Source organism: Conger conger, chromosome 10 (assembly GCF_963514075.1).
Source record: "Conger conger chromosome 10, fConCon1.1, whole genome shotgun sequence".
In the NCBI taxonomy this organism is placed as follows: domain Eukaryota; kingdom Metazoa; phylum Chordata; class Actinopteri; order Anguilliformes; family Congridae; genus Conger; species Conger conger.
In genome coordinates, this window is record NC_083769.1 from 47,347,770 (window position 1) to 47,375,421 (window position 27,652).

General features: G+C 42.0%; 4 protein-coding genes across 4 annotated transcripts; all 4 read left to right on the plus strand.

Annotated features, from left to right (window-relative positions):
* Window positions 1–101: 101 nt before the first annotated feature.
* Window positions 102–4,919, plus strand: LOC133139452 (transcription factor HES-5-like; the record flags this gene model as incomplete). Its single annotated transcript, XM_061259007.1, has 3 exons — window positions 102–151; window positions 4,297–4,360; window positions 4,486–4,919. Coding segments are annotated over 3 exons (537 nt in total), but the record flags the coding sequence as incomplete, so codon positions are not given.
* Window positions 4,920–15,570: 10,651 nt separating this feature from the next.
* On the plus strand, window positions 15,571–16,178 carry LOC133139581 (transcription factor HES-5-like). The gene is made up of 2 exons (XM_061259154.1): window positions 15,571–15,624; window positions 15,747–16,178. Exons 1-2 carry the CDS (start codon window positions 15,571–15,573, stop codon window positions 16,176–16,178), a joined length of 486 nt encoding a protein of 161 aa, XP_061115138.1.
* Window positions 16,179–19,636: 3,458 nt separating this feature from the next.
* On the plus strand, window positions 19,637–20,241 carry LOC133139261 (transcription factor HES-5-like). Its single transcript, XM_061258683.1, has 2 exons — window positions 19,637–19,699; window positions 19,810–20,241. Exons 1-2 carry the CDS (start codon window positions 19,637–19,639, stop codon window positions 20,239–20,241), a joined length of 495 nt encoding a protein of 164 aa, XP_061114667.1.
* Window positions 20,242–25,213: 4,972 nt separating this feature from the next.
* LOC133139345 (transcription factor HES-5-like) lies at window positions 25,214–25,845 on the plus strand. The gene is made up of 2 exons (XM_061258811.1): window positions 25,214–25,291; window positions 25,414–25,845. The coding sequence occupies exons 1-2, from the start codon at window positions 25,238–25,240 to the stop codon at window positions 25,843–25,845; spliced, it is 486 nt and encodes a 161-aa protein (XP_061114795.1). The 5' UTR covers window positions 25,214–25,237.
* The last annotated feature ends 1,807 nt before the right edge of the window (window positions 25,846–27,652 follow it).

Genomic DNA, 27,652 nt, shown 5'->3' on the forward strand with positions numbered 1-27,652 from the left:
ACTCCGTCTGGCTGTCCACTAAGGACATTCCCCTCCAAGCCACCTCTCACAAGCTACAACCACGCTTTATTGGTCCCTTCAAAATCCACAGAATCATCAACCCTTCCTCTGTTAAACTGTCACTCCCTGCTTCCCTTAAGATTCACCCCACATTCCATGTCTCATGTATTAAGCCTGTATCCTCTCACCCCATATGTCCCCCGGATCCCCCACCACCTCCCCCCCGCATTATTGACAACCACCCCGCATTCACTGTTAAGAAACTCTTGAACATTCGTAAGAGGGGCCGTGGGGTGCAATACTTGGTTGACTGGGAGGGCTATGGCCCTGAGGAGCGTTCCTGGGTCGCTCCCAGTCTCATTCTGGACAAATCGCTCATCAGAGACTTCCATCGTGACCACCCTGATAAATTCCAAGGACCGCCAGGAGTCGGTCGTTAAGGGGGGGGTCCTGTCACGTTTCAGGTCTGTCTCACCATGTTTTATGTTGATTTATGTTTTTTCATGTTGTCTTAGTCACGTAGTGTTTTATCATGTATTACGTTAGTCTAGGTTCGTCATGTTGTTTAGTTTATTTCTTGTTACAATTTTTATTTTCTCGTCATGTCTAGTTATGTTTCGTTACGATTATATTACCTGGTTATGTTGAGTGATTATCGTCTTAGTTTCGCTTTGTGTTATGTTTCGATTTATGTTTATTGTTACGTTAACTGGTCGTTGTTATGCATACACTTTTACATGTTTTTCCGCAAACCTTGCGTTCCGCCTTTTCTCTCTCTCTCTCTCTCTCTCGTTCTGTCCTTCACTCCCCTAATGTTTCTATTTGTCTATTTACTAAAACTACTAACGCTAGATCAGGATTGGGTAGAAACTAACAAGACTAATCATGTGTTTATGTTACCTTACGTTTCTCGTGCATGTCATTTACTAATTTACTAATGCTAGGGCAGGATAGGTTTATTACTAACGATTACTAATCTCCTTGTTAGACTTGTCATCCATCGCACCTGTTTTCCATTTCCTTGCTACGCTCTATCTAATTGTCTACACCTATCTACACCTGCATTTATAGCCCAGTCGCGCAACTGTTCACTGCGAAATTGTCTGCCTCTGTTTTCCACGCAACTCTTGAGCATTATTTACTGTTTGATTACACGTTACGATCCACGCCTGTTTACCGACCATCGATTATTGATTTCTGTTTTGTGACCTTCGTTTTGTTTCTCGACTACGTCCCCGCCTACCGTTTTTGTACTTTTGCCCCGCTGATTGTTTCATGGTTTCGACTCCCGCTTCGCCCACGACTACGCCTCTGCCTGCCGTCCGCCTGTTCATCTGCCCCGCTGACAGCTCTCCTGCTACCGGACCTCCCTGCACGCCTACCGACTACGAGATTGCCTCTTCCCTCGGCACCGTGCTTTTTGTTTGTTTTGTATTTGTTTGGCTGGATCTTCGTGTATGGACTTTGCTTGTATTGACTACGCTCCTGGGACTCGTCCCGAATAAAGCCCTAACGGGACTTTATTTTACTATTGTTTCTGAGTCGTGCATTTTGGGTCCAACCCCCACGCACCCGTCTCAGTATAAGGTAGAAAAATGTAGAGAAGTTATCATAGTTAGATAAATATAATATTCTAGGAATAGTTTCTTTTTAAACGTCAAGAAGGGGGAGCTAAAGGATAAGGCTAAGGCCAAAGAGGATGGATATTGGAGGGGTGTACCTTGATTTTTAAACATCATGGTGGAAAGGTAAATTAGAAAGAGCTAAAGGGGTATATGTAACTTGCATGTGATTAGCAAACTGCAAAAGATGATATGTACACTGTAATCTGTATAACTCTATTCTTTTGATTGATTATAATAAAGTATATCTTACTATAATCATATGTGATAAAGAGTCTTTAGAGGAATACATTGAATACAGGACATCGATTACCAGATTTGCATCACACCCTTCACTTCGAGACTGGGCTGGAAGTTCAGTAGAACTTACCAGGGCTCCAGAACGTTCGGAGTACTTGAGTTCGTCCCCGAGACACCTCATGGTGAGGTACTGCTCGTGGGAACGTGAGGTCTGAGCTCGGCAAGGGGTCCGTGGCTCACGACAGTGTGCCTGAATCATCAAGTACAATGGCCAAGTACATACATTCAAATTACAATGTAATATCATTTTTAGATATGATAATTATATCACTGCATTATTTACATTCTCACATTGATTGAGATAGTAATACAGACAGACAGACATATAGAAAGACAGAGACATAATCACTGAAGTAAATTCAAAATGCAAATACATAATTTTGTATATTGCTATCACATGTAACATAACTTTCAAGTGCTAAACCAGCCTAATAATATGGTACTTAAGTTGATATCTTGCACTGACAATTTTGTCTCCATTCATGAATATTTATGAAAAGACATGTGCATTAAAATCAAATCAGAAAATAAAATGTATATTCCAGGACAATTAAGAGAAGGAAAATCAGAATGGCAGTTAGATACAGTGTAAAGTATTCATTTGGAAAGTAATTACACATACATTTTACAGAAACTACATTCATCTTTTAGTTCCAATTCATAAACTCAAGACGGACTGGTGTCTCTTCAATATGTATCTGATTCCACACGTAACCTTCACAAACAGCAGGTATGAAATCCAGTGTCCGTGTATCTATCTCACCTGTAACACTGCAGCTGTTGGGCTGAAATGTCTCAGGCCAGTTGGTGCTTTTGTGCTGGGCCAGTCGTAAGACCTTCTGCCCACACAATGAGGGACCCAGCCCCACAGCGACTGTGATGTGTAATAAGACACACGTCTTTTGTGCTCCATTGAGTGCAGTGAATGGAGGGAGTGTGGGAAACAGAGGAAAACTCTCTCTCAGAGCCCAACAGGGACAGGAGCTGCTGAGACCACAGACCTACAGCCAGTGAGCACAGAGTGCTGAGTGTGCAATATGGCCCAGTTACATGGCTCACATCTACTCTATATTTCATATAAAACCATCTTCTTATGTGGAATAACGCTGGAGTCATTCTTAGAGGGAAGCTAGCCTTGGATATACTGTACAGCTTGCATATATTCATTATTTTATAACATTTAAAACCTTGTCAAACTGACATTTGGATGCTGTCAAACATAAAGACAAAGATACCACAAACAAAAATATGCATCACTAATTATCATAAAAGAAGGTCATTTTGGGGAAGAGATTATTTAATTGGGGAAATTTTTAAAGAAATCTCGATTAATAATAAAATCTAAAATACAGTACAGATTAAAGAGAGGTTGTGACTGAGATTAGTGGTCTTTCTTTCACATCATTATCCAGTAGTTCTGACTATATTAAACAGCTCTTAGGAACTTTAATGAAACTCTGGCAGTTTATTTTTTTGTGCTGATCAACACTTACAGATGGAGGGCATTCTCTCTAAATGTTTGTGTTTATCTGCCTCTTTATGAAGGAATATTTCTCTAACAAGCCTTACCCCAGGGGGCTTGTTGGATACTGTGCGGGTCATGAAAAGGAATTAGCATTTAAGTGGCACACTTCTATTGTTCAGTGAGACTTTTCTCAATGGACAGAGTGTGGGAAAGCTCAGGAGAGCAGAGTCACACTTCCAGCAGCATTAACAGCCTCAATCCCACCAGCAGCTGATGTTTGGCTGTACACAGAGGATGAAAGGAAAGCTGCTCTTTAATGTGAACAAATCAGGTTTAAATCCCACTCTCAGTAGCTATGTGATTAATAGTGTATGCTCAAGTGAAATCCTACAGAATTTCACCTCGTACAATACGGTATAAAAAAATCAATTTTACTGCATAATATTTTACTGCATATAAAGTATAACTGAGCCAGTCAACTTGTGTGGGAGAACCTGATGGTGATGCTGTAAGGTTGAGAGGATATATATGTGTCAGTCCCACACGTGCACTTTATAATGACGAGCGTGTCTCAGTCTCTGTCTCTGATCCCAACATCAGGCAGCAGAGCTGCTCTCTTTACAGGGTCAGCCCTTTCCCAGATTCACACAGTGCCCTGTGAGTCTCTCTCCATCACCCTCCCCTTCACCTGTTCCCCAGAGACGTGCTCATTGTGCCCCTGCAGTCAGCACTTCATTCAGCATGTGGCAGCTCTGCATTCCTCATTGTCCTCCTCAGCTCTGCCATTGGCTGCACACTGTGAGAACCTCCAAACACACCTAGACCCACACATTCATATGGAGATTACACACTATAAATAGGAGAGAGGGGTCCAGCACATCTCAGACCGCCTCTACACCGAGATACAACCACGGCACCTACAGTCACTGCAGCAACCAGCTACTCCAATGAGCACCTGAGTCTGACTCACAAGGTAAATACAGGACATTATCATTCATAAACTCACTTCATATTACCTAATGTTTGTGTAAATATACAGTCATGAATGTATTATACATGAAGGAGATTGTTAACATTATTCCTGTTTTCCTCTTGCAGCTGAGAAAGCCAGTGGTGGAAAAGATGCGCAGAGATCGAATCAACAGCAGCATCGAGCAGCTCAAGTCTCTCCTGGGCCACAGCCAGAACTCCAGCTCCAAGAAGGAGAAAGCTGACATCCTGGAGATGACAGTTTGCTTCCTGAGACGGCAGCACCAGCACCAGTCAGCTAACAGCACATCCTGCTCTTCAGCTGTCAGTGAGGGCTACTCCAGGTGTGCGCAAGAGATCGTCAGCTTCCTGTCCCGCTATGTAGTGAAGACACCGTCCCAGAGAAGACTGCTGAGCCATTTCCAAAAGCTGCAGCCTTCCTCTGACAAGAGCAAGATTGAGTTTGCACTGCCTCAGCTGAGCTCTCCAGCCCACAACAGCAGCAGCAAAGAGGAGACTGCAGCCAGCAGCGCCCTCTGGAGGCCCTGGTAGAGTCCTGCAGACTGCCTCACAATCACACCAACAGAATTCAACATGTCTGTTGTACAAGGACATGGACAGCGATTCTCATGATGTAGGAAGTGTTCTTCCTCTCCTGCATGTGCAGGAGGTTTAATGCTCTGCTTTCACTAAGAGAAAGCCTGAAAAGTCTTCATGACTCTTGCCAATATTTGGTGAAAATATCTCAACTATTTCTTGTCAAAGAGGAAATGTTCCTTTCATGGAAAATGTCCTTGTTTCTATAGTTATGTGATAACGACTAAACAATATTGTGTCTTCTGTTTAGACTCCATATGTGAATGAGATGAACCCTTTACCCAAACTTGTCATGGTGGGAGGTTATTCCCGTGGTGACCGCTAGAGGGCCTGGGATCATTGTTATCACCTGTTCCTCGTTTGCATTAGGGGAATGGCCTCCCAGCTGTGTATTTAAGGCCAGTTTGTATGAGCCTCAGTGCTTTTGTGTTACTGTTCGCTCTAACACCAAGCCGGTAAATGCACACGGTAGACTCGAGGTTTGAGTCAGGTACTGTGCAGGTGTGTGTTCACTGATTTAAACTTCCTAACAAATTATTCTAAAAGGTAGGAAGGCATTTGGTGTGGTTCTACCGACGCCTTCCCTAAGGGTTTATTTTCTTCTTTTATTTTGGGCTCGTGTGAGCCGGCGGTAGAGGGACGTTGTCCCCGGTAAATGTATTTTGGTTTGTGTTTATTCCTGAGCTGCGCCTCATGGTTTTTGTTTAGCCTACGCTGTTTTTGGCTAGGTTGTATTTTTATTTCATTGCCCCTGATTGGGCACTCTCTGTGCTCGTTATTCGGCACAGTTACTGGTCGGTACACTCGCCCTGTTCTCAAAGGGTCGTTTTATTTTCTTCAGCCATTTTGGGCTCCTTTTCTGTTTTCCCTATTAAGAATCGCCTTCGGGTTTGTTTTTGTTCTCCCCCCTGTTACGGGAGTTATTCTCATTTTTTGTCCCACTTATCCCTGTACACTGCCCCTGGGATCTAGGAGGGGTATTATTTAGTCGCACTTGGTCCTCCGCTCCAACCCCACCCTGATAAAACTGGGTATGATTGTATTATTGATGTTGATTGCATTGGGGGAAACATTCTTCGATAGAGGCAATTATACAGGCTATTCTGTTTGCTCTAGAGGTATGCATTGTACTACTGCATGTGGAAAAAAACACCTTCTGTGAAGGTCAAATGTCACATTGTAGCATGACAAATGCTTCATGTAAAATCGAAATTCCATATTTGGAGTATGTGCACAGGTATAAATGCCTGTCAGATTCCCTTGAAGAAAGTTCATGGGAATATTTGGTGAAATATCTATAGCTAGTTCATGCCTAACAAGATTTATTGAATTGAAAACTTCCATATGTCTGGTCATTTAATGATGACTGAACAATATTTGTCTTCTGTTGAGACTCCATATGTGAATGAGATGCCTTCTTTACCCAAACTGGGTATCATCTTTAAGTTTTGATGTTATTTGCATATGGAGAAAAATGCCTCTGTGAAGGCAGTTATATTGGTGATGGTGTATTTCTATGTATGCGTTATATTGCCTATGAACAATACCTTCTGTGAAGGCAACATTTTATGTTGTAGCATAAGAAATGCTTCATGTAGAATAATTCCACATCTGGAATGTTTGTACAGCCATAAATTCCTGATAAGATTCCTGTTAAGGAAGTCTTGTTATATTTCTTATAGGATTTTAAAACTATGCTCTAAAAATGAATACTCATTACTGTATTCATAAAATGTTCAGCTGCATTGTGAGCTATCTTGTGTCTTGAAGATGTCTTCAACCTGACATTGATGTTTTTTTCACTCAGTGTTGCTGATTATTATGAATAAATTCAGTGAAAATGTATCTCTTGGTTCTTTGCATCATTTATGACCCAAACTCAACCAAAAACTAATGAATGTGTCAATCAGCAAAACACAATTTCAGAGTTCACAAAGAATTAACAGGAAGAGCATCAACATTGAACAGAAATATTAATGACATTTACTGCTATATAACCTGTTCCTATTCTGCTGACATTCATTGATTCAGTCGCATCACACCCAGAGTGTGTCTGACGTTTATTTGAACATTGTGTGCCTGATTCATGAAATACAATTACATTACATTACGCTAATGGAATTTGGCAGACGCTCTTATCCAGAGCGATGTACAGTTGATTAGACTATGCAGGAGACAATGCAGAGTTAAGGGCCTTGCTCAAGAGCCCAACGGCTGTGCGGATCTTACTGCGGCTACACCGGGATTAGAACCACCAACCTTGCGTGTCTCAGTCCTTTACCTTAACCACTACACTACAATGGCAAAGCAATTACAGTGTAGTGTGATAGCTGCATGTAATGCAGACATGAGCATAATTTTGTGTCCTCACATTGACAGACAGAAAGACAAACAGACAGTTTTATACATCGACAGGAGTTTAAATGAATCCCTGATTGTTCAAAGGTTATTTTGCCTCTTTTTTTTATCACAACTGAGATAACTTTCGAGTGTTAAAACTCTCCTAATAATATTTTAGACACATGTTTAAATAACTCAAATCAGACTATGAAATTAAATAAATTAAGAAACCAAGAAACAGGATGGCAGTTAGGCACAGTGTAAAATATTCATTTGGGATATAATTACACATTTATTTTACTGGAACTACATAATTTTTTTCGGTTCCAATTCAAATCCTTGAAACTGACTGGCTGACTGGTGTCTCTCTATGGGAAACTTGTATCTGATTCAATTTAAACTTCCGTACACGGTATGTAAGGGAAAATTCACAGAACGAAAGATCTCCCTCCTAAAAGCATGATAACCAATCACAAGTCAAAATCAGACTCCGCCTTAGTGAGCAGGCTGGTTCCTCCAAAACTCTCGACGATGTGTGCTAAAAGTTTATCAATATATCTGTATTAAAGTATGATATGTACCCTGTATAGTTTCAAACTGATTAACTGCTAAATTGTGCTAGGATTACACAGTGAGCCCAGCCAGCTGGCAGGGGGGGGGCCCGTCTTGAACTGTGTAGACCAAACTGTCAAGGACACGGGCAGAGCAAGATATGACTATACAGCTGATTTCTCCGGGACTCTCGATGTTTTATGCCAGGAGTGTATCTATTTGACCTAGAACATTAATTATAGCTGAGCTTATGAAAACGCAAGAAACCACAGTGAAAACTGTTGAAATGAGAGCAAATAATGCTACGTACATTTACTTCCTTAGAAGAGAATAATTAATCAAATGTTTAGTATGTCTGTAGATTAGAAAAGTATATTAGAAGTGAATATTAATGAAATGTTTAGTTTGTCTGTATATTTTCAATGATTACTGCTGCTTAGTTCGTCTTATAAAAGCGAAAGATACAGAGTGACGTGTATGGATGACGTGTTAGAGGGAGGGCATCCAGAACTTTCTGAGGTCTGGTAGTTTGCCAAGAGCAGGTGCGGGGTGAAGTGAGGACACGTAGTTGGCAGAATGCCCTGAACTTTGTACAGAGTTGGCAGAGCATAAGGACCGTTGGCAATTTGCCACAATGACGTTGTGGGAGGAGCGTTGGGAGGAGTTACGATAAGAAAAGTGTGGGTGATTTGCCAGAATGAGGTTTGAGGAGGAGTTGTAGGTGGAGTAACTGTGTATAAAATGGGTGTACAAATGCCAGTCGGGGTTCAGTTCTGGAGAGCTGATCCGGCTTTATGCACGTGTGCTAATAAAGTCTGATTTTCCTGAAGATCTTGCTGCCTGGTGTCGTCTTTTCCCTCGCGAAGATGTTTTTCGACAAATTGAAGATTTGGACTCTGTCGTTTCCTAGACACAACATTTGGGGGCTCGTCCAGGATACGAAAGAGAAAGAGAAGCTCCCAGCGACTGGAGACCAGGGCGGAGAGTACTTTTTGATAGGCTGCAGCTGCAGCTTATCAGGGAATGAAAGTATTCAAGGACTCTGATCTCCTCTCCCGGACGCCGGAGGCAACATTCTCTCGTATAACTAACCCGGCAACTAAATTAAGGGGAAAAACGTAGCAAACTTTTCAGGAAACGTGCGCGAGGTGAACTGTGAGTAAACGGTGTGGGAATTTATTAATTGTGTTGGAAAATGTTTTTTTAGCAGAACGTGTATTAAGTCTAAAAAGTATATTGATACTGCGGACTGAAGTTATATTGTTGCTGCTAACAATTTTAAGTTATGTGATAAGAGGTGCCAGAAACCCAAAAAGGGGATCCTGCAAGCTATATCTAGGTAGTTACCTCAAGGTGTGATGTAAGAGAAAAATTGCTGTGATGTAAGAGAAAATACTGTTACGCTGTGCTGATGCTTCGAAGGCTTGTGCGAATATAATGTTGTATTGAGGCAACAAAGGTAAAAATAACGCTGTGCTGAGGCTTAGAATGCTTGTGCGTGTGCGGATATAACGTTGTATTGAGACAACGGAGGTAAAAATTGTTATTTATGCATGTGTAAGATAAGAAACGCAAAGAGTGAATAAAAGTATTAACGGGAGAAAATACAGGCTCTGGCGGAAAAATAAAGATAAAATATATAATAATATAGATAATAATAGGGAAAATAAAGGTTAAAGACATAATAATATAGATAATAATAGGCGGAAAAAATATAAATAAATAGATAATAATATAAAAGTATTACGGGCAGTATATGAAAATGAAAAAGGGAAAGAAAACTGCGATTGAGATAATAGCGGGGGTGTATCTTAAATGTATACAGGAGATAGAAACTATCTCCGATAAGTGGAAACAAAAAAAGAACTAAGAAAATGGTGGCAAAATGGCCGTTTGATAAGAAAAATATGCGGAGGAGAAGGAGAGCGTAATGGCGGCGGGTAGAAACTGAAGCGAAGAGGCGACTCCGCCTCCGTATGACGTGTGGCCTTGGGAAGGAGGAGTGTGGAGAAGGGGGGTCAAAACAGGTGCAGAGGGACTTAGCTGGGTGATACAGAACTATAATTTTTAAAAAATAAAACAAGAACAACACAGAAACCCATACGGTTTTGCGATAAGGAGGAGCTCCCCAAAATAGTAGGGCCATTATTAATTAGGGTTGCTGTACCTCGATACATTCCCTGGTCCACTCAGGGCATGCAACATGTAATAACAAATCTCCCTGAGTTACAGAATGGAGTGAGCCACTGGTTCAGGGTGCTGGAGAAGGAGATGAGCGGCCGAATCTTGGCTGTCGGGGGCCTGAAGGCTCTCCTGGGGAAGGTTGTGGGGATGGAAACAGTGCTGGACATATTCGAGCAGGCTGGCGTTGTCAGAGCCCAGATGCAAACCTACAGCAGTGGACAGTGGGCCATTTGACAATGTACGTGCTGCGCAGGTGGAGGCTGATAACCGAAAGGGACGCACAAACAGATCCCATAATGCCGTAAAGCCATACGGGAGGGGATGTCACCAGGAGTGCGGTGCCGCCTCGATGAGGTGGTGGGAATGAACACCATGACACACAGGGAGTTTGTGGATCATGTGGCGCATGCTGAAGATAGACCGCGAAAAGATGGAAAAAAGCTGGAAGATCAAGCAAAAGACATTCAAAGAAAACTACTGTGCAGCTGAAGGAGCTGGAAGCCAAAGAACAAAAGCACCCCCCACACCTGAACCATGGAGCAGCCCAATGGCGCCCCGCCAGCGGTGGTCTACAACTTCTCCGGCATCCCTCACCCAGTGGCCATGCAAGGTAATATACAAGGGGGGGAACTACAAATGGGTGGGAACCAAATGAAGGGAGGGCCAGGGAATGGTGGGCAAACCAATCAGTGGAAAGGGCAGCAGAGTCAGCGCAATTTTGATGATTCTGGTAGGGGTAGTATTTATGATAGCTGGTATTTATCTGATTCTAATTGGAGTAGATAATCAAAGTAAAAATAAAAGTAAACTTGGTGAACTAACGTAGTAAGTAGAGGAGTAACACATAGAACCAGACGCCTTCCTAAAGGTTCTTTGTCTCTTTTTATTTTCTTGCTCGTGTGAGCTTGTGGGTGAGGGACGTTGTCCCCGGTATTTGTATTTTGGTTTGTGTTTTTTCCTGAGCTGCGTCTCATGGTTCTTTATTTCCATGCCTAGTGTTTTTTCTGGGTTGTATGTTGTTATTTTGGTTTTGGTTTTTTAGGGTCATTTTATTCCAGCTTACAGCTGGGAGTGCCAGAAGCACCAACAGTGCCCCAGCGGACCCAGTACGAGAATTGCAAGCCGGCTCACCAGTGGAGGGACGTGCAGACCACATCCACTGGTTGGAAGATCAAGCCAGCTCACCAGTGGAGGGACGTGCAGACCACATCCACTGGTTGGATCCAGGAGCCCACCTGTTACATGGACTATGGCAATTCCTCGTGCTACGAATCAACATGTTAACAAAATTAAAAGAAGTGTGTGATAATTTTAATAGTTGAGTCACTTAGGATAATACATACAGCTGTGATGCGGCTATGGCCAGTCAAATTACGCGGGATGCACTTGTGCAGAGAGTGTTGGAGGAACCATGGAAACGCCGTTATATTGAGGAGTCTGAGGCAATTAGATGCTGCTATAGCAGCAGGGGATGTGCAGGAACCCAACTTAGTATGGTGCATTGGCCAAGGGAGATATTCGGGGCCATAGGTTTTGACCCCGAAAGGGGGGAATGTAAGGGAAAATTCACAGAACGAAAGATCTCCCTCCTAAAAGCATGATAACCAATCACAAGTCAAAATCAGACTCCGCCTTAGTGAGCAGGCTGGTTCCTCCAAAACTCTCGACGATGTGTGCTAAAAGTTTATCAATATATCTGTATTAAAGTATGATATGTACCCTGTATAGTTTCAAACTGATTAACTGCTAAATTGTGCTAGGATTACACAGTGAGCCCAGCCAGCTGGCAGGGGGGGGGGCCGTCTTGAACTGTGTAGACCAAACTGTCAAGGACACGGGCAGAGCAAGATATGACTATACAGCTGATTTCTCCGGGACTCTCGATGTTTTATGCCAGGAGTGTATCTATTTGACCTAGAACATTAATTATAGCTGAGCTTATGAAAACGCAAGAAACCACAGTGAAAACTGTTGAAATGAGAGCAAATAATGCTACGTACATTTACTCCCTTAGAAGAGAATAATTAATCAAATGTTTAGTATGTCTGTAGATTAGAAAAGTATATTAGAAGTGAATATTAATGAAATGTTTAGTTTGTCTGTATATTTTCAATGATTACTGCTGCTTAGTTCGTCTTATAAAAGCGAAAGATACAGAGTGACGTGTATGGATGACGTGTTAGAGGGAGGGCATCCAGAACTTTCTGAGGTCTGGTAGTTTGCCAAGAGCAGGTGCGGGGTGAAGTGAGGACACGTAGTTGGCAGAATGCCCTGAACTTTGTACAGAGTTGGCAGAGCATAAGGACCGTTGGCAATTTGCCACAATGACGTTGTGGGAGGAGCGTTGGGAGGAGTTACGATAAGAAAAGTGTGGGTGATTTGCCAGAATGAGGTTTGAGGAGGAGTTGTAGGTGGAGTAACTGTGTATAAAATGGGTGTACAAATGCCAGTCGGGGTTCAGTTCTGGAGAGCTGATCCGGCTTTATGCACGTGTGCTAATAAAGTCTGATTTTCCTGAAGATCTTGCTGCCTGGTGTCGTCTTTTCCCTCGCGAAGATGTTTTTCGACAAATTGAAGATTTGGACTCTGTCGTTTCCTAGACACGACAGGTATAAAGCCCTTTCCCAGTATCGATGCTGTCCTCCCAAGTGGCATGCCCGGCAGTTTGTAAAATGCCTGGATTTTGACACGTGGACCGACATATTTCACACCAAGTCTTAAGGCCACCATCAAGGAAGTTGCTGGGTGTTAGGCAAAACACAGGAACCGCTTTGCTATGAAGTGGGCACGTGGATCAGGGAGTATAAACCTGCTTAAATATAGGCCTACTTTAAAATGTTAATTTGTTGATGTTAACATAATCGTGGTTACACGTTGCTATTTTATTTACTTTGTGTGCGAATATATTGTGCCAAAACGTCGTCTAATCGACCACGCGTGGCTCATTGGAATTAACGTGAAGAGGCACCCACAGAATAAATGAAATCGTCCATCCAAAGAGCATTTACATTTTCACATTCGGCAGCTTAGTTTTACGAAGAAAAAAAAGGCATTGTCTATCTGAATAATGTTATTTCAATTTGAACCCTGACACAGCATTTTCGATCTCAAGAAGCAAATGTATAGGTATCCTAATTCGGATATCGAATTATAATTTTAATTAGAATTAGAACAGACTTGCACGAAGTGATTAAAGAAACGCTGAATTAATTAACGCATTTTGTGAACGCGTGCCATTACATTTGCATTCAGCAATTTCTATCTTGTAGGACCTACAATTTGGCATGTTTATGCTTGCAAAAATAACTGGAGAATGCAGAATGAAAACGATCCTAAACAATAGAAAGATTAGGCAACTTGACACCGCGCTTTGCGCATTTCGGCGCGTGGAGCTCAAGCTCTTTGGCCTTTCCCACACTCGCATAGACGCCTGCGACAACAGAGATAACATCAATTAGCGATTCTGCCGCAGACATGTGCCCCGACGGTGGTTGTTTGGTCGTAGAAGGGGGAGAAAGCAGTGGTATTTGCCCGCCTGCTATATGTGTGACGGGCGCTGGACCTGAAGCCGACACACCTCCCCCTCAAAGCCGACCTGCTGCTGAGCGGTGCGATCAAACGCTTCCCACAGCGCGTCGCTGTAATTAGCGCGCGATCTCATGGGACACGCTTCCCCCTTCCCCTCCGGTGAGTGTGTGGGAAAGCCCTTCGCCACTGGGACTCACACACCTGACAGTCAGCTGCTCTGTTTGCGCTTTTTAGTCAGGACACCTCTCCTGCAATAAAAACATGCCGATGAATTCTAACACTTGTTATTAACGCGACTTCTGCGAGGTGGGCGCCATCGCTACGTGTGAAAATATTTCAGACGGCACTCTTTCTCAGCGTCTTGGCTTTTACTGGGTATTTTCAAAGCGCAACATTATTACATTACATTATAAAGCATTTAGCAGACGCTCTTATCCCGAGCGACGTACAACGAAGTACAGATCGATCACAGGAACACGTTTGAAGAGGACCCTAGAGGACAATACGGTTCCGACAACAGGTTGTCCTGGTTGTTGCGAAAATCATAGCATTACATATGATCACATAGGCCTCTTCTGTACATCCACATAGGCCTAATGGTGATGCAATTGAACTGTGGCCTAGTGACACAGATCTGACATTACTGTGGGATCTAAAGCAATTGTGCAATGATTGTGCCTAAAATGCAACAAATTGTTAGGTACTGTAAACTTTGTGTACATCCTGTGATGGATTGGCAACCTGTCCTGTACTCCTGACTTTTTCCAAATGCATGCTGGGATAGGCTCCTGTGACCCTGCAAGAATAAAATGGGTCGATAATGGATGCATAGACGGATGGATGGATATGTATACCTCTTGTTTCTCCCAAAATATTTGGATAATAAATGATAAATTCAAAAGTACCATCTGTTTGTTATTGTAAAATGCAGCAGTACCATCAACATTTTATCTGTATTTTGCAGCTGGTACATAGAATTAAAAACACTATGTGAGCTTTATGGTTGGGAAGATAGAAGCAAATCTTCAAAGACTTGTGTCGTGGGGGGGGTGGGGGGGGGGTGGGGTTGGGGGTCAGGTCTGTTGAGTGGGGGGGATGTGTGAGTCGGCTCCAGAGCTGGTTTCCCACACTCGCCCCTCCGTTCACTGCTCAATATTCTCAGCACAGGACAATAGAAGTGTGCCACAGAGAGAGGCTGGATAATTGTGTTTAATGGACATTCCCGCAGGGACATCTGTGGCTCATCTACGTAGCTGTGTGTGTGTCTTTACATTAAATATTGAGAGATGGGTCGGGTTGTAGACATTCACATGACTGTCTATATGCACATGTACACACATACGCTCTCAGAAATAAAGGTACAAAAAGTCCCTCAAAAGGGACAACAAATGCTTGTCCCTGTGGGCGGTAGCCTATGCATGAAATTGGCCAGCAATACGTAATTACATTTTTTAATGTATTGCTTGGGAAACATCCTCATTTGTACCTTAGGAAAACATGACTGTACTTTCAGAGTACATTTGAGAATTTTGATCCTTGAAGAACATGAATGTACTTGCACTGTCACCTTATTTCTGAGTGTGTACACACAGACAGAAACACACACACACAGACACACACACTTCTTATCTATATAACTGTAGTCTCCCCCCCCCATGTGAAATGGCTACTGTCTCATCCCCCCCCCATCTGCAGAAGCTGACTGTGGCTGGATTATTCCCAGGTAATAAAAGTCTCTGGCGGGTTGGTGTGGTTTATTGCTCAGTGTTGCTGATCGGTGGAGGACCGTCTCCCGTGGAACAGCATGCAGCCAGTTACCCATGAAATTATTGATGTTTCCCCATTGTGTGGCAGGACGCGCCCACAGGCCTCAGAGTGTGGGAAACCTAACCCAGCTCTGGGCCCATGGCTTTGTAATGCAAATCAGCTCCTATAAATAGGAGCCAGGAGTCCCTCAGTCACACCACACTCCAGCAGCTTCCACAGAGAAACCAGCTCCTCACTCCAACCAGAATGGCACCCTGCTCCTTCAGCACTGACTACAGCAGCCTCAAGATGTCTCATAAAGTGAGTATCAGGATCAGTGCGTTTATCAAACATCTGTGTGTGGGATTAAAGCCATTTGATTCACTGTTGTTGTGCATCTAGAGCTCTCCACTAACCTGTTTTCTCTCTTTGTGTGCTAACAGCTGAGAAAGCCGGTGGTGGAAAAGATGCGCAGAGATCGAATCAACAGCAGCATCGAGCAGCTCAAGTCTCTCCTGGGCCCAGAGTTCCACAGCCAGGACTCCAGCTCCAAGCAGGAGAAAGCTGGCATCTTGGAGATGACAGTTTGCTTCCTGAGACGGCAGCACCAGCACCAGTCAGCTAACAGCACATCCTGCTCTTCAGCTGTCAGTGAGGGCTACTCCAGGTGTGCGCAAGAGATCGTCAGCTTCCTGTCCCGCTATGAAGTGAAGACACTGTCCCAGAGAAGACTGCGGAGCCATTTCCAAAAGCCGCAGCCTTCCTCTGACAAGAGCAAGATTGAGTTTGCACTGCCTCAGCTGAGCTCTCCAGCCTACAGCAGCAGCAGCAAAGAGGAGACTGCGGCCAGCAGCGCCCTCTGGAGGCCCTGGTAGAGTCCTGCAGACTGCCTCACAATCACACCAACAGAATTGAACATGTCTCTTGTACAAGGACATGGACAGCGATTCTCAGGATGTAGGAAGTGTTCTTCCTCTTCTGCATGTGCAGGAGGTTTAATGCTCTGCTTTCACTAAGGGAAAGCCTGAAAAGTCTTCATGACTCTTGCCAATATTTGGTTAAATTTAATATCTTAACTATTTCTATTTCTATTTTCAAAGAAGAAATGTTACTTTCATGGAAAATGTCCATGTTTCTACGGTCATTTAATGACAACTGAACAATATTGTGTCTTGTGTTGAGACTCCATATGTGAATGAGATGCACTCTTTACCCAAACTGGGTATCATCTTTAAGTGTTGATGTTATTTGCATCTGGAGAAAAATGCCTCTGTGAAGGACAGTTATAGAGGCGATTGTGTATCTATGTACGTGTTTTACTGCATGTACAAAAAATACCTTCTATGAAGGCAAAATTTGATCCTGTAGCATAAGAAATGCTTTGTTACATATGAATTCCACATCTGGAGTTTGTATAAATTCCTGATAAGATTTCTGTGAAGAAAGTTTTGTTAGATTGTTCTAGAATGTTATGATATATTTTTGTTCTAGAAACTACGCTCTAAATGAATACTCATTACTGAGTGAAAATTGTTGAAGTGTTGAAACATTACAGCCTCTCTTGTCTTTTATAAAGATGATTGTAAAATGTACAGCTCCACCGTGGGCTACCTTGTGTCTTGAAGATGTCTTCAAACTGACAGTGATGTGTTTCACTCTAAGAGTGATTATTATGAATGAATAAATTCTGTGAAAATGTATCAATTGGTTCTTTGCATCATTTACGACAGAAACTCAACAAAAAAGTAATGAAGGTGTCAATCAGCATAACAACAGTTCAGCCTTATTAATAGGTAGAGCATCAACATTGGACAGAAATAATAATAATATTTACAGCTATATCATCTGATCCTATTCTGCTTAAATGTATTTGCTTCAGGTGTATCACATCCCGAGTGTGTCTGACTGTAGCGTCACAAATGTGTGCCTGAATAATCAAGTACAATGGCCAAGCACATACAATCAAATTAAAATGTAATATCATTTTTAGATGTGATAATTATATCACTGTATTCTTTACATTCTCACATTGATTGAGAAAGGAATACAGACAGACAGAGATATAGACAGTATGAGACAAAATCATTTAAGTAAATTCAAAATGTGAATAGAGAATTTTATACTTTGTTATAACATGTAAAATAACTTTCATGTGCGAAAGCATTCCTAATAATATTGTACCTAAGATGATATTTTACACTGACAAGTTAGTCTTCATTCATGAATATTCATGCAAAGAAACTGCAATTAATTCAAATCAGATGACACAAATGCATATTCCAGGACAATTAAGCAAACAAAAAAACTGAATGGCAGTAAGATACAGTGTGAAATATATATTTGGAAAGTAATTAAACATTAATTTTACAGAAACAAAATTATTTTTTTAGTTGCAATTCATAAACTAAAGCCCAACTGGTGTCTCAACCATTCAAATCTGATGAATTGAAGTTAGCCACAGATTAACATATTAATTTGGAAAGTGATTGCACACTTATGTTATGAAAACTGTATACATTTATTGTCCCAATTTCAAAACCAGAAAGTGACTAGTGTCTCTAAATTGGAAAGTTGTGTCTGATTACATTTAAACTATAAGTCAATGTTTCCATAAGTAACCTTCACACACAGCAGGTATAAAATCCAGTGTCCGTGTATCTATCTCACCTGTAACACTGCAGCTGTTGGGCTGAAATGGCTCAGGCCAGTTGGTGCTTTTGTGCTGGGCCAGCCGTAAGACCTTCTGCCCACACAATGAGGGACCCAGCCCCACAGCGACTGTGATGTGTAATAAGACACACGTCTTTTGTGCTCCATTGAGTGCAGTGAATGGAGGGAGTGTGGGAAACAGAGGAAAACTCTCTCTCAGAGCCCAACAGGGACAGAAGCTGCTGAGACCACAGACCTACAGCCAGTGAGCACAGAGTGCTGAGTGTGAAATATGGCCCAGTTACATGGCTCACATCTCCTCTATATTTCATACAAAACCGTCTTCTTATGTGGAATAATGCTGGAGTCATTCTTAGAGGGAAGCTCACCTTGGATCCTGTAGTTTCTGAGAACAAAAAGACTGTTGGGATCAGTGTGGTGTGAACCAGCAAATACTGTACAGCTTGCATATATTAATAATTTTGAAATGTTTAGATCCTTGTAAAATTGACATTTGGATGTTTTCAAAAGCCAAAGTTACCCCAACAAAATTATGCATCACTAATTATCATAAAAGAAGGTCATTTTGGGGAAGAGATTATTTCATCACGGAAATTTTTAAAGAAATCTAGATTAACAATTTAATGTAAAATAAAATACAGATTAAAGAGAGGTTGTGACTGAGATTAGTGGTCTTTCTTTCACATCATTATCCAGTTGTTCTGACGATATTCAACAGCTCTTAGGAACTTTAATGAAACTCTGGCAGTTTATTTTCTCATTTAGGACTTGTGCTGATCAACACTTACAGATGGAGGGCATTCTCTCTAAATGTTTGTGTTTATCTGCCTCTTTGTGAAGGAATATTCCTCTAACAAGCCTTACCCCAGGGGGCTTGTTGGATACTGTGCGGGTCATGAAAAGGAATTAGCATTTAAGTGGCACACTTCTATTGTTCAGTGAGACTTTTCTCAATGGACAGAGTGTGGGAAAGCTCAGGAGAGCAGAGTTACACTTCCAGCAGCATTAACAGCCTCAATCCCACCAGCAGCTGATGTTTGGCTGTACACAGAGGATGAAAGGAAAGCTACTCTTTAAAATGAACAAATCAGGTTTAAATCCCACTCTCAGTAGCTATGTGATTAATAATGTATGCTCAAGTGAAATCCTACAGAATTTCACCTTGTTCATTACAGTATGAAATATTAATTTTACTGCATAATATTTTACTGCCTATACTGTATAACTGAACCAGTCAGCTTGTGTGGTAGAACCTGATGGTGATGCTGTCAGGTTGAGAGGTTATATATGTGTCAGTCCCACACGTGCACTTTATAATGACGAGCGTGTCTCAGTCTCTGATCCCAACATCAGGCAGCAGAGCTGCTCTCTTTACAGGGTCAGCCCTTTCCCAGATTCACACAGTGCTCTGTGAGTCTCTCTCCATCACCCTCCCCTCCACCTGTTCCCCAGAGACGTGCTCATTGTGCCCCTGCAGTCAGCACTTCATTCAGCATGTGGCAGCTCTGCATTCCTCATTGTCCTCCTCAGCTCTGCCATTGGCTGCACACTGTGAGAACCTCCAAACACACCCAGACCCACACATTCATATGGAGATTACACACTATAAATAGGAGAGAGGGGTCCAGCACATCTCAGACCGCCTCTACACCGAGATACAACCATGGCACCAACAGTCACTGCAGGAACCAGCTATTCCAATGAGCACCTGAGTCTGACTCACAAGGTAAATACAGGACATTATCTTTCATAAACTCACTTTACAATGCCTAATATTTTTGTTAATATGTACACATGAATGTCTAATACAAGAGTGAGACTGTTTTCCTCTTGCAGCTGAGAAAGCCAGTGGTGGAAAAGATGCGCAGAGATCGAATCAACAGCAGCATCGAGCAGCTCAAGTCTCTCCTGGGCCCAGAGTTCCACAGCCAGAACTCCAGCTCCAAGCAGGAGAAAGCTGACATCCTGGAGATGACAGTTTTCTTCCTGAGACGGCAGCACCAGTACCAGTCAGCTAACAGCACATCCTGCTCTTCAGCTGTCAGTGAGGGCTACTCCAGGTGTGCGCAAGAGATCGTCAGCTTCCTGTCCCGCTATGAAGTGAAGACACCGTCCCACAGAAGACTGCTGAGCCATTTCCAAAAGCTGCAGCCTTCCTCTGACAAGAGCAAGATTGAGTTTGCACTGCCTCAGCTGAGCTCTCCAGCCCACAACAGCAGCAGCAAAGAGGAGACTGCAGCCAGCAGCGCCCTCTGGAGGCCCTGGTAGAGTCCTGCAGACTGCCTCACAATCACACCAACAGAATTCAACATGTCTGTACAAGGACATGGACAGTGATTCTAATGATGTAGGAAGTGTCCTTCCTCTTCTGCATGTGGAGGAGGTATAATGCTCTGCTTTCACTAAGAGAAAGCCTGAAAAGACTTCATGAATCTTGCCAATATTTGGTGAAAATATCTTAACTATTTCTTGTCAAAGAGGAAATGTTCCTTTCATGGAAAATGTCCTTGTTTCTATAGTTATTTGATGATGACTGAACAATATTGTGTCTTTTGTTGAGACTCCATATGTGAATGAGATGAACCCTTTACCCAAACTGGGTATGATGTTATTATTGATGTTGATTGCATTCGGGGAAACATTCTTCCGTATAGGCAATTATACAGGCTATTCTGTTTGCTCTAGAGGATTGTACTACTGCATGTGAAAAAAAAAAATCTTCTGTGAAGGTCAATTGTCACATTGTAGCATGACAAATGCTTCATGGAAAATCAAAATTCCATATTTGGAGTTTGTGCACAGGCATAAACGCCTGTTAGATTCCCATGAAGAAAGTTCATGGGAATATTTGGTGAAAAATGTAGAATTACTTCATACCTTAAGATTCAAATAGAAAACTTTCATATGTCTGGTAATTTAATGATGACTGAACAATATTGTGTCTTCTGTTGAGACTGTATGTGAATGAGATGAACTCTACCCAAACTGGGTATTATATTTAAGTGTTGATGTTATTTGCATCTGGAGAAAAATGCCTCTGTAAAGGCAGTTATATTGGTGATTGTGTATTTCTATGTATGCGTTATATTGCCGATGAAAACAATACCTTCTGTGAAGGCAAAATTGTATGTTGTAGCATAAGAAATGCTTTATGTAGAATAATAATTCCACATCTGGAATGTTTGTACTGGATTAAATTCCTGATAAGATTCCTGTTAAGGAAGTCTTGTTATATTTCTTATAGGATTTTAAAACTATGCTCTAAAAATGAATACTCATTACTGAGTGAGAATTGTTTAAGTGTTGAAACTTTACACCCTCTCTTGTCTTTTATGAAGATGATTGTAAAATGTACAGCTCCACCGTGGGCTACCTTGTGTCTTGAAGATGTCTTCAACCTGGCTGTGATGTGTTTCACTCGAAGAGTGATTATTATGAATAAATTCAGTGAAAATGTATCTCTTGGTTCTTTGCATCATTTATGACCCAAACTCAACCAAAAACTAATGAATCAGCAAGACACAATTTCAGAGCTCACAAAGAATTAACAGCAAGAGCATCAACATTGAACAGAAATATTAATGATATTTACTGCTATATAATCTGTTCCTATTCTGCTGACATTCATTGATTCAGTTGCATCACACCCAGAGTGTGTCTGACGTTTATTTGAACATTGTGTGCCTGATTCATGAAATACAATTACATTACATTACACTAATGGCATTTGGCAGACGCTCTTATCCAGAGCGACGTACAGTTGATTAGACTACGCAGGAGACAATGCAGAGTTAAGGGCCTTGCTCAAGAGCCCAACGGCTGTGCGGATCTTATTGCGGCTACACCGGGATTAGAACCACCGACCTTGCCTGTCCCAGTCTTTTACCTTAACCACTACACTACAATGGCAAAGCAATTACATCTGGATTACAGTGTAGTGTGATAGCTGCATGTAATGCAGACATGAGCATAATTTTGTGTTTTGAGTTTAAATGAATCCCTGATTGTTCAAAAGTTATTTTGCCTTTTTTTTATCACAACTGAGACAACTTTCGAGTGCTAAAACTCTCCTAATAATATTTTAGACACATGTTCAAATAACTCAAATCAGACTATGAAATTAAATAAATGAAGAAACCAAGAAACAGGATGGCAGTTAGGCACAGTGTAAAATATTCATTTGGGATATAATTACGCATTTATTTTACTGGAACTACATAATTTTTTTCGGTTCCAATTCAAAACCTTGAAACTGACTGGTGTCTCCCTATGGGAAACTTGTATCTGATTCAATTTATACTTCCGTACACGGTATAAAGCCCTTTCCCAGGATCGATGCTGTCCTCCCAAGTGGCATGCAAATAAAGCATGCCCGGCAGTTTGTAAAACGCCAGGATTTTGACACGTGGACCGACATATTTCACACCAAGTGTTAAGGCTACCATCAAGGAAGTTGCTGGGTGTTAGGCAAAACACAGGAACCGCTTTGCTATGAAGTGGGCACGTGGATCAGGGAGTATAAACCTGCTTAAATATAGGCCTACTTTAAAATGTTAATTTGTTGATGTTAACATAATCGTGGTTACACGTTGCTATTTTATTTACTTTGTGTGCGAATATATTGTGCCAAAACGTCGTCTAATCACGCGTGGCTCATTGGAATTAACGCGAAGAGGCACCCTCAGAATAAATGAAATCGTCCATCCAAAGAGCATTTACATTTTCACATTCGGCAGCTTAGTTTTACGAAGAAAAAAAAGGCATTGTCTATCTGAATAATGTTATTTCAATTTGAACCCTGACACAGCATTTTCGATCTCAAGAAGCAAATGTATAGGTATCCTAATTCGGATATGGAATTATAATTTTAATTAGAATTAGGGCAGACTTGCACGAAGTGATTAAAGAAACGCTGAATTAATTAACGCATTTTGTGAACGCGTGCCATTACATTTGCATTCAGCATTTTCTAACTTGTAGGACCTACAATTTGGCATGTTTATGCTTGCAAAGAATGCAGAATGAAAACGATCCTAAACAATAAAAAGATTAGTCAACTTGACACCGCGCTTTGCGCATTTCGGCGCGTGGAGCTCAAGCTCTTTGGCCTTTCCCACACTCGCATAGACGCCTGCGACAACAGAGATAACATCAATTAGCGATTCTGCCGCAGACATGTGCCCCGACGGTGGTTGTTTGGTCGTAGAAGGGGGAGAAAGCAGTGGTATTTGCCCGCCTGCTATATGTGTGACGGGCGCTGGACCTGAAGCCGACACACCTCCCCCTCAAAGCCGACCTGCTGCTGAGCGGTGCGATCAAACGCTTCCCACAGCGCGTCGCTGTAATTAGCGCGCGATCTCATGGGACACGCTTCCCCCTTCCCCTCCGGTGAGTGTGTGGGAAAGCCCTTCGCCACTGGGACTCACACACCTGACAGTCAGCTGCTCTGTTTGCGCTTTTTTATCCAGTGACGGAGTTCAAAAACACCCCGCGCGCCCTAGTCAGGACACCTCTCCTGCAATAAAACATGCCGATGAATTCTAACACTTGTTATTACTTCTGCGAGGTGGGCGCCATCGCTACGAGTGAAAATATTTCAGCCGGCACACTTTCTCAGCGTCTTGGCTTTTACTGGGTATTTTCAAAGCGCAACATTATTACATTACATTACAAAGCATTTAGCAGACGCTCTTATCCCGAGCGACGTACAACGAAGTGGAGATCGAACACAGGAACACGTGTGAAGAGGACCCTAGAGGACAGTACGGTTCCGACAACAGGTTGTCCTGGTAGTTGTGAAAATCCTAGCATTACATATGATCACATAGGCCTCTTCTGTACATCCACATAGGCCTAACGGTGATGCAATTGAACTGTGGCCCAGTGACACAGATCTGACATTACTGTGGGATCTAAAGCAATTGTGCAATGATTGTGCCTAAAATGCAACAAATTGTTAGGTACTGTAAACTTTGTGTACATCCTGTGATGGATTGGCAACCTGTCCTGTACTCCTGACCTTTTCCAAATGCATGCTGGGATAGGCTCCTGTGACCCTGCAAGAATAAGATGGGTCGATAATGGATGGATAGACGGATGGATGGATATGTATACCTCTTGTTTCTCCCAAAATATTTGGATAATAAATAATAAATTCAAACGTACCATCTGTTTGTTATTATTGTGAAATGCAAAAGTACCATCAACATTTTACCTGTATTTTGCAGCTGGTACATAGAATTAAAAACACTATGTGAGCTTTATGGTTGGGAAGATAGAAGCATATCTTCAAAGACTTGTGTAGTGGGGGGTGTGGGGGGGTGGGGGTCAGGTCTGTTGAGTGGGGGATGTGTGAGTCGGCTCCAGAGCTGGTTTCCCACACTCGCCCCCCATTCACTGCTCAATATTCTCAGCACAGGACAATAGAAGTGTGCCACAGAGAGAGGCTGGATAATTGTGTTTAATGGACATTCCCGCAGGGACATCTGTGGCTCATCTACGTAGGTGTGTGTGTGTCTTTACATTAAATATTGAGAGATGGGTCGGGTTGTAGACATTCTATTCTATTCTATGGACATGTACACACATACGCTCTCAGAAATAAAGGTACAAAAAGTGCCTAAAAAGGGACAACAAATGCTTGTCCCTGTGGGCGGTACCCTATGCATGAAATTGGCCAGCAATACGTAATGACTTTCTTTAATGTATTGCTTGGGAAACATCCTCATTTGTACCATAAGAAAACATGACTGTACTTTCAGAGTACATTTGAGAATTTTGGTCCTTGAAGAACATGAATGTACTTGCACTGTCACCTTATTTCTGAGAGTGTACACACAGACAGAAACACACACACACAGACACACACACTTCTTATCTATATAACTGTAGTCTCCCCCCCCCATGTGAAATGGCTACTGTCTCATCCCCTCCCCATCTGCAGAAGCTGACTGTGGCTGGATTATTCCCAGGTAATAAAAGTCTCTGGTGGGTGTTGGTGTGGTTTATTTCTCAGTGTTGCTGATAGGTGGAGGACCGTCCCCCGTGGAACAGCATGCAGCCAGTTACCCATGAAATTATTGATGTTTCCCCCATTGTGTGGCAGGACGCGCCCACAGGCCTCAGAGTGTGGGAAACCTAACCCAGCTCTGGGCCCATGGCTTTGTAATGCAAATCAGCTCCTATAAATAGGAGCCAGGAATCCCTCAGTCACATCACACTCCAACAGCTCCCACAGAGAAACCAGCTCCTCACTCCAACCAGAATGGCACCCTGCTCCTTCAGCACTGACTACAGCAGCCTCAAGATGTCTCATAAAGTGAGTATCAGGATCAGTGCGTTTATCAAACATCTGTGTGTGGGATTAAAGCAGTTTGATTCACTGTTGTTGTGCATCTAGAGCTCTCCACTAACCTGTTTTCTCTCTTTGTGTGCTAACAGCTGAGAAAGCCGGTGGTGGAAAAGATGCGCAGAGATCGAATCAACAGCAGCATCGAGCAGCTCAAGTCTCTCCTGGGCCCAGAGTTCCACAGCCAGAACTCCAGCTCCAAGCAGGAGAAAGCTGACATCCTGGAGATGACAGTTTGCTTCCTGAGACGGCAGCACCAGCACCAGTCAGCTAACAGCACATCCTGCTCTTCAGATGTCAGTGAGGGCTACTCCAGGTGTGCGCAAGAGATCGTCAGCTTCCTGTCCCGCTATGAAGTGAAGACATCGTCCCAGAGAAGACTGCTGAGCCATTTCCAAAAGCCGCAGCCTTCCTCTGACAAGAGCAAGATTGAGTTTGCACTGCCTCAGCTGAGCTCTCCAGCCCACAACAGCAGCAGCAAAGAGGAGACTGCAGCCAGCAGCGCCCTCTGGAGGCCCTGGTAGAGTCCTGCAGACTGCCTCACAATCACACCAACAGAATTGAACATGTCTCTTGTACAAGGACATGGACAGCGATTCTCATGATGTAGGAAGTGTTCTTCCTCTTCTGCATGTGCAGGAGGTTTAATGCTCTGCTTTCACTAAGAGAAAGCCTGAAAAGACTTCATGACTCTTGCCAATATTTGGTGAAAATATCTTAACAATTTCTTGTCAAAGAGGAAATGTTCCTTTCATGGAAAATGTCCTTGTTTCTATAGTTATTTGATGAGGACTGAACAATATTGTGTCTTTTGTTGAGACTGCATATGTGAATGAGATTAACTCTTTTCCCAGACTGGGTATTATGTTATTATTGATGTTGATTGCATTGGGGGAAACATTCATCCATATAGGCAATTATACAGGCTATTCTGTTTGGTCTAGAGGCATGCATTGTACTCCTGCATGTGAAAAAAAAAAATCTTCTGTGAAGGTCAAATGTCACATTGTAGCATGACAAATGCTTCATGTAAAATCAAAATTCCATATTTGGAGTTTGTGCACAGGCATAAATGCCTGTTAGAGTCCCATGAAGAAAGTTTATGGGAATATTTGGTGAAAAATGTAGAATTATTTCATGCCGAACAAGATTCAAATAGAAAACTTCCATATGTCTGGTCATTTAATGATGACTGAACAATATTGTGTCTTGTGTTGAGACTCCATATGTGAATGAGATGCACTCTTTACCCAAACTGGGTATCATCTTTAAGTGTTGATGTTATTTGCATCTGGAGAAAAATGATGCCTCTGTGAACGACAGTTATAGAGGCGATTGTGTATCTATGTACGTGTTTTACTGCATGTACAAAAAATACTTTCTATGAAGGCAAAATTTGATCCTGTAGCATAAGAAATGCTTTATGTTACATATGAATTCCACATCTGGAGTTTGTATAAATTCCTGATAAGATTTCTGTGAAGAAAGTTTTGGTATATTGTTCAAGAATGTTATGATATATTTTTGTTCTAGAAACTACGCTCTAAATGAATACTCATTACTGAGTGAAAATTGTTGAAGTGTTGAAACTTTACAGCCTCTCTTGTCTTTTCTAAAGACGATTGTAAAATGTACAGCTCCACCGTGGGCTACCTTGTGTCTTGAAGATGTCTTCAAACTGACAGTGATGTGTTTCACTCTAAGAGTGATTATTATGAATGAATAAATTCAGTGAAAATGTATCAATTGGTTCTTTGCATCATTTACGACAGAAACTCAACAAAAAAGTAATGAAGGTGTCAATCAGCATAACAACAGTTCAGCCTTATTAATAGGTAGAGCATCAACATTGGACAGAAATAATAATAATATTTACAGCTATATCATCTGATCCTATTCTGCTTAAATGTATTTGCTTCAGGTGTATCACATCCCGAGTGTGTCTGACTGTAGTGTCACAAGTGTGTGCCTGAATCATCAAGTACAATGGCCAAGTACATACAATCAAATTAAAATGAAATATCATTTTTAGATGTGATAATTATATCACTGTATTCTTTACATTCTCACATTGATTGAGAAAGGAATACAGACAGACAGAGATATAAACAGTATGAGACAAAATCATTTAAGTAAATTCAAAATGTGAATAGAGAATTTTATACTTTGTAAAATATATATACATGTAAAATAACTTTCATGTGCGAAACCATTCCTAATAATATTGTACCTAAGATGATATTTTACACTGACAATTTAATCTTCATTCATGAATATTCATGAAAAGAAACTGCAATTAATTCAAATCAGATGACACAAATGCATATTCCA

What these genes read in the sequence shown, in the direction of transcription:
- LOC133139581 (XM_061259154.1), top strand. Translation starts at nt 15,571, where the DNA reads ATGGCACCCTGCTCCTTCAGCACTGACTACAGCAGCCTCAAGATGTCT. An exon ending in GCCTCAAGATGTCTCATAAA is followed by an intron (nt 15,625 to 15,746) that starts GTGAGTATCAGG and finishes GTGTGCTAACAG; the next exon opens with CTGAGAAAGCCGGTGGTGGA.
- LOC133139345 (XM_061258811.1), top strand. Translation starts at nt 25,238, where the DNA reads ATGGCACCCTGCTCCTTCAGCACTGACTACAGCAGCCTCAAGATGTCT. An exon ending in GCCTCAAGATGTCTCATAAA is followed by an intron (nt 25,292 to 25,413) that starts GTGAGTATCAGG and finishes GTGTGCTAACAG; the next exon opens with CTGAGAAAGCCGGTGGTGGA.
- LOC133139261 (XM_061258683.1), top strand. Translation starts at nt 19,637, where the DNA reads ATGGCACCAACAGTCACTGCAGGAACCAGCTATTCCAATGAGCACCTG. An exon ending in ACCTGAGTCTGACTCACAAG is followed by an intron (nt 19,700 to 19,809) that starts GTAAATACAGGA and finishes TTCCTCTTGCAG; the next exon opens with CTGAGAAAGCCAGTGGTGGA.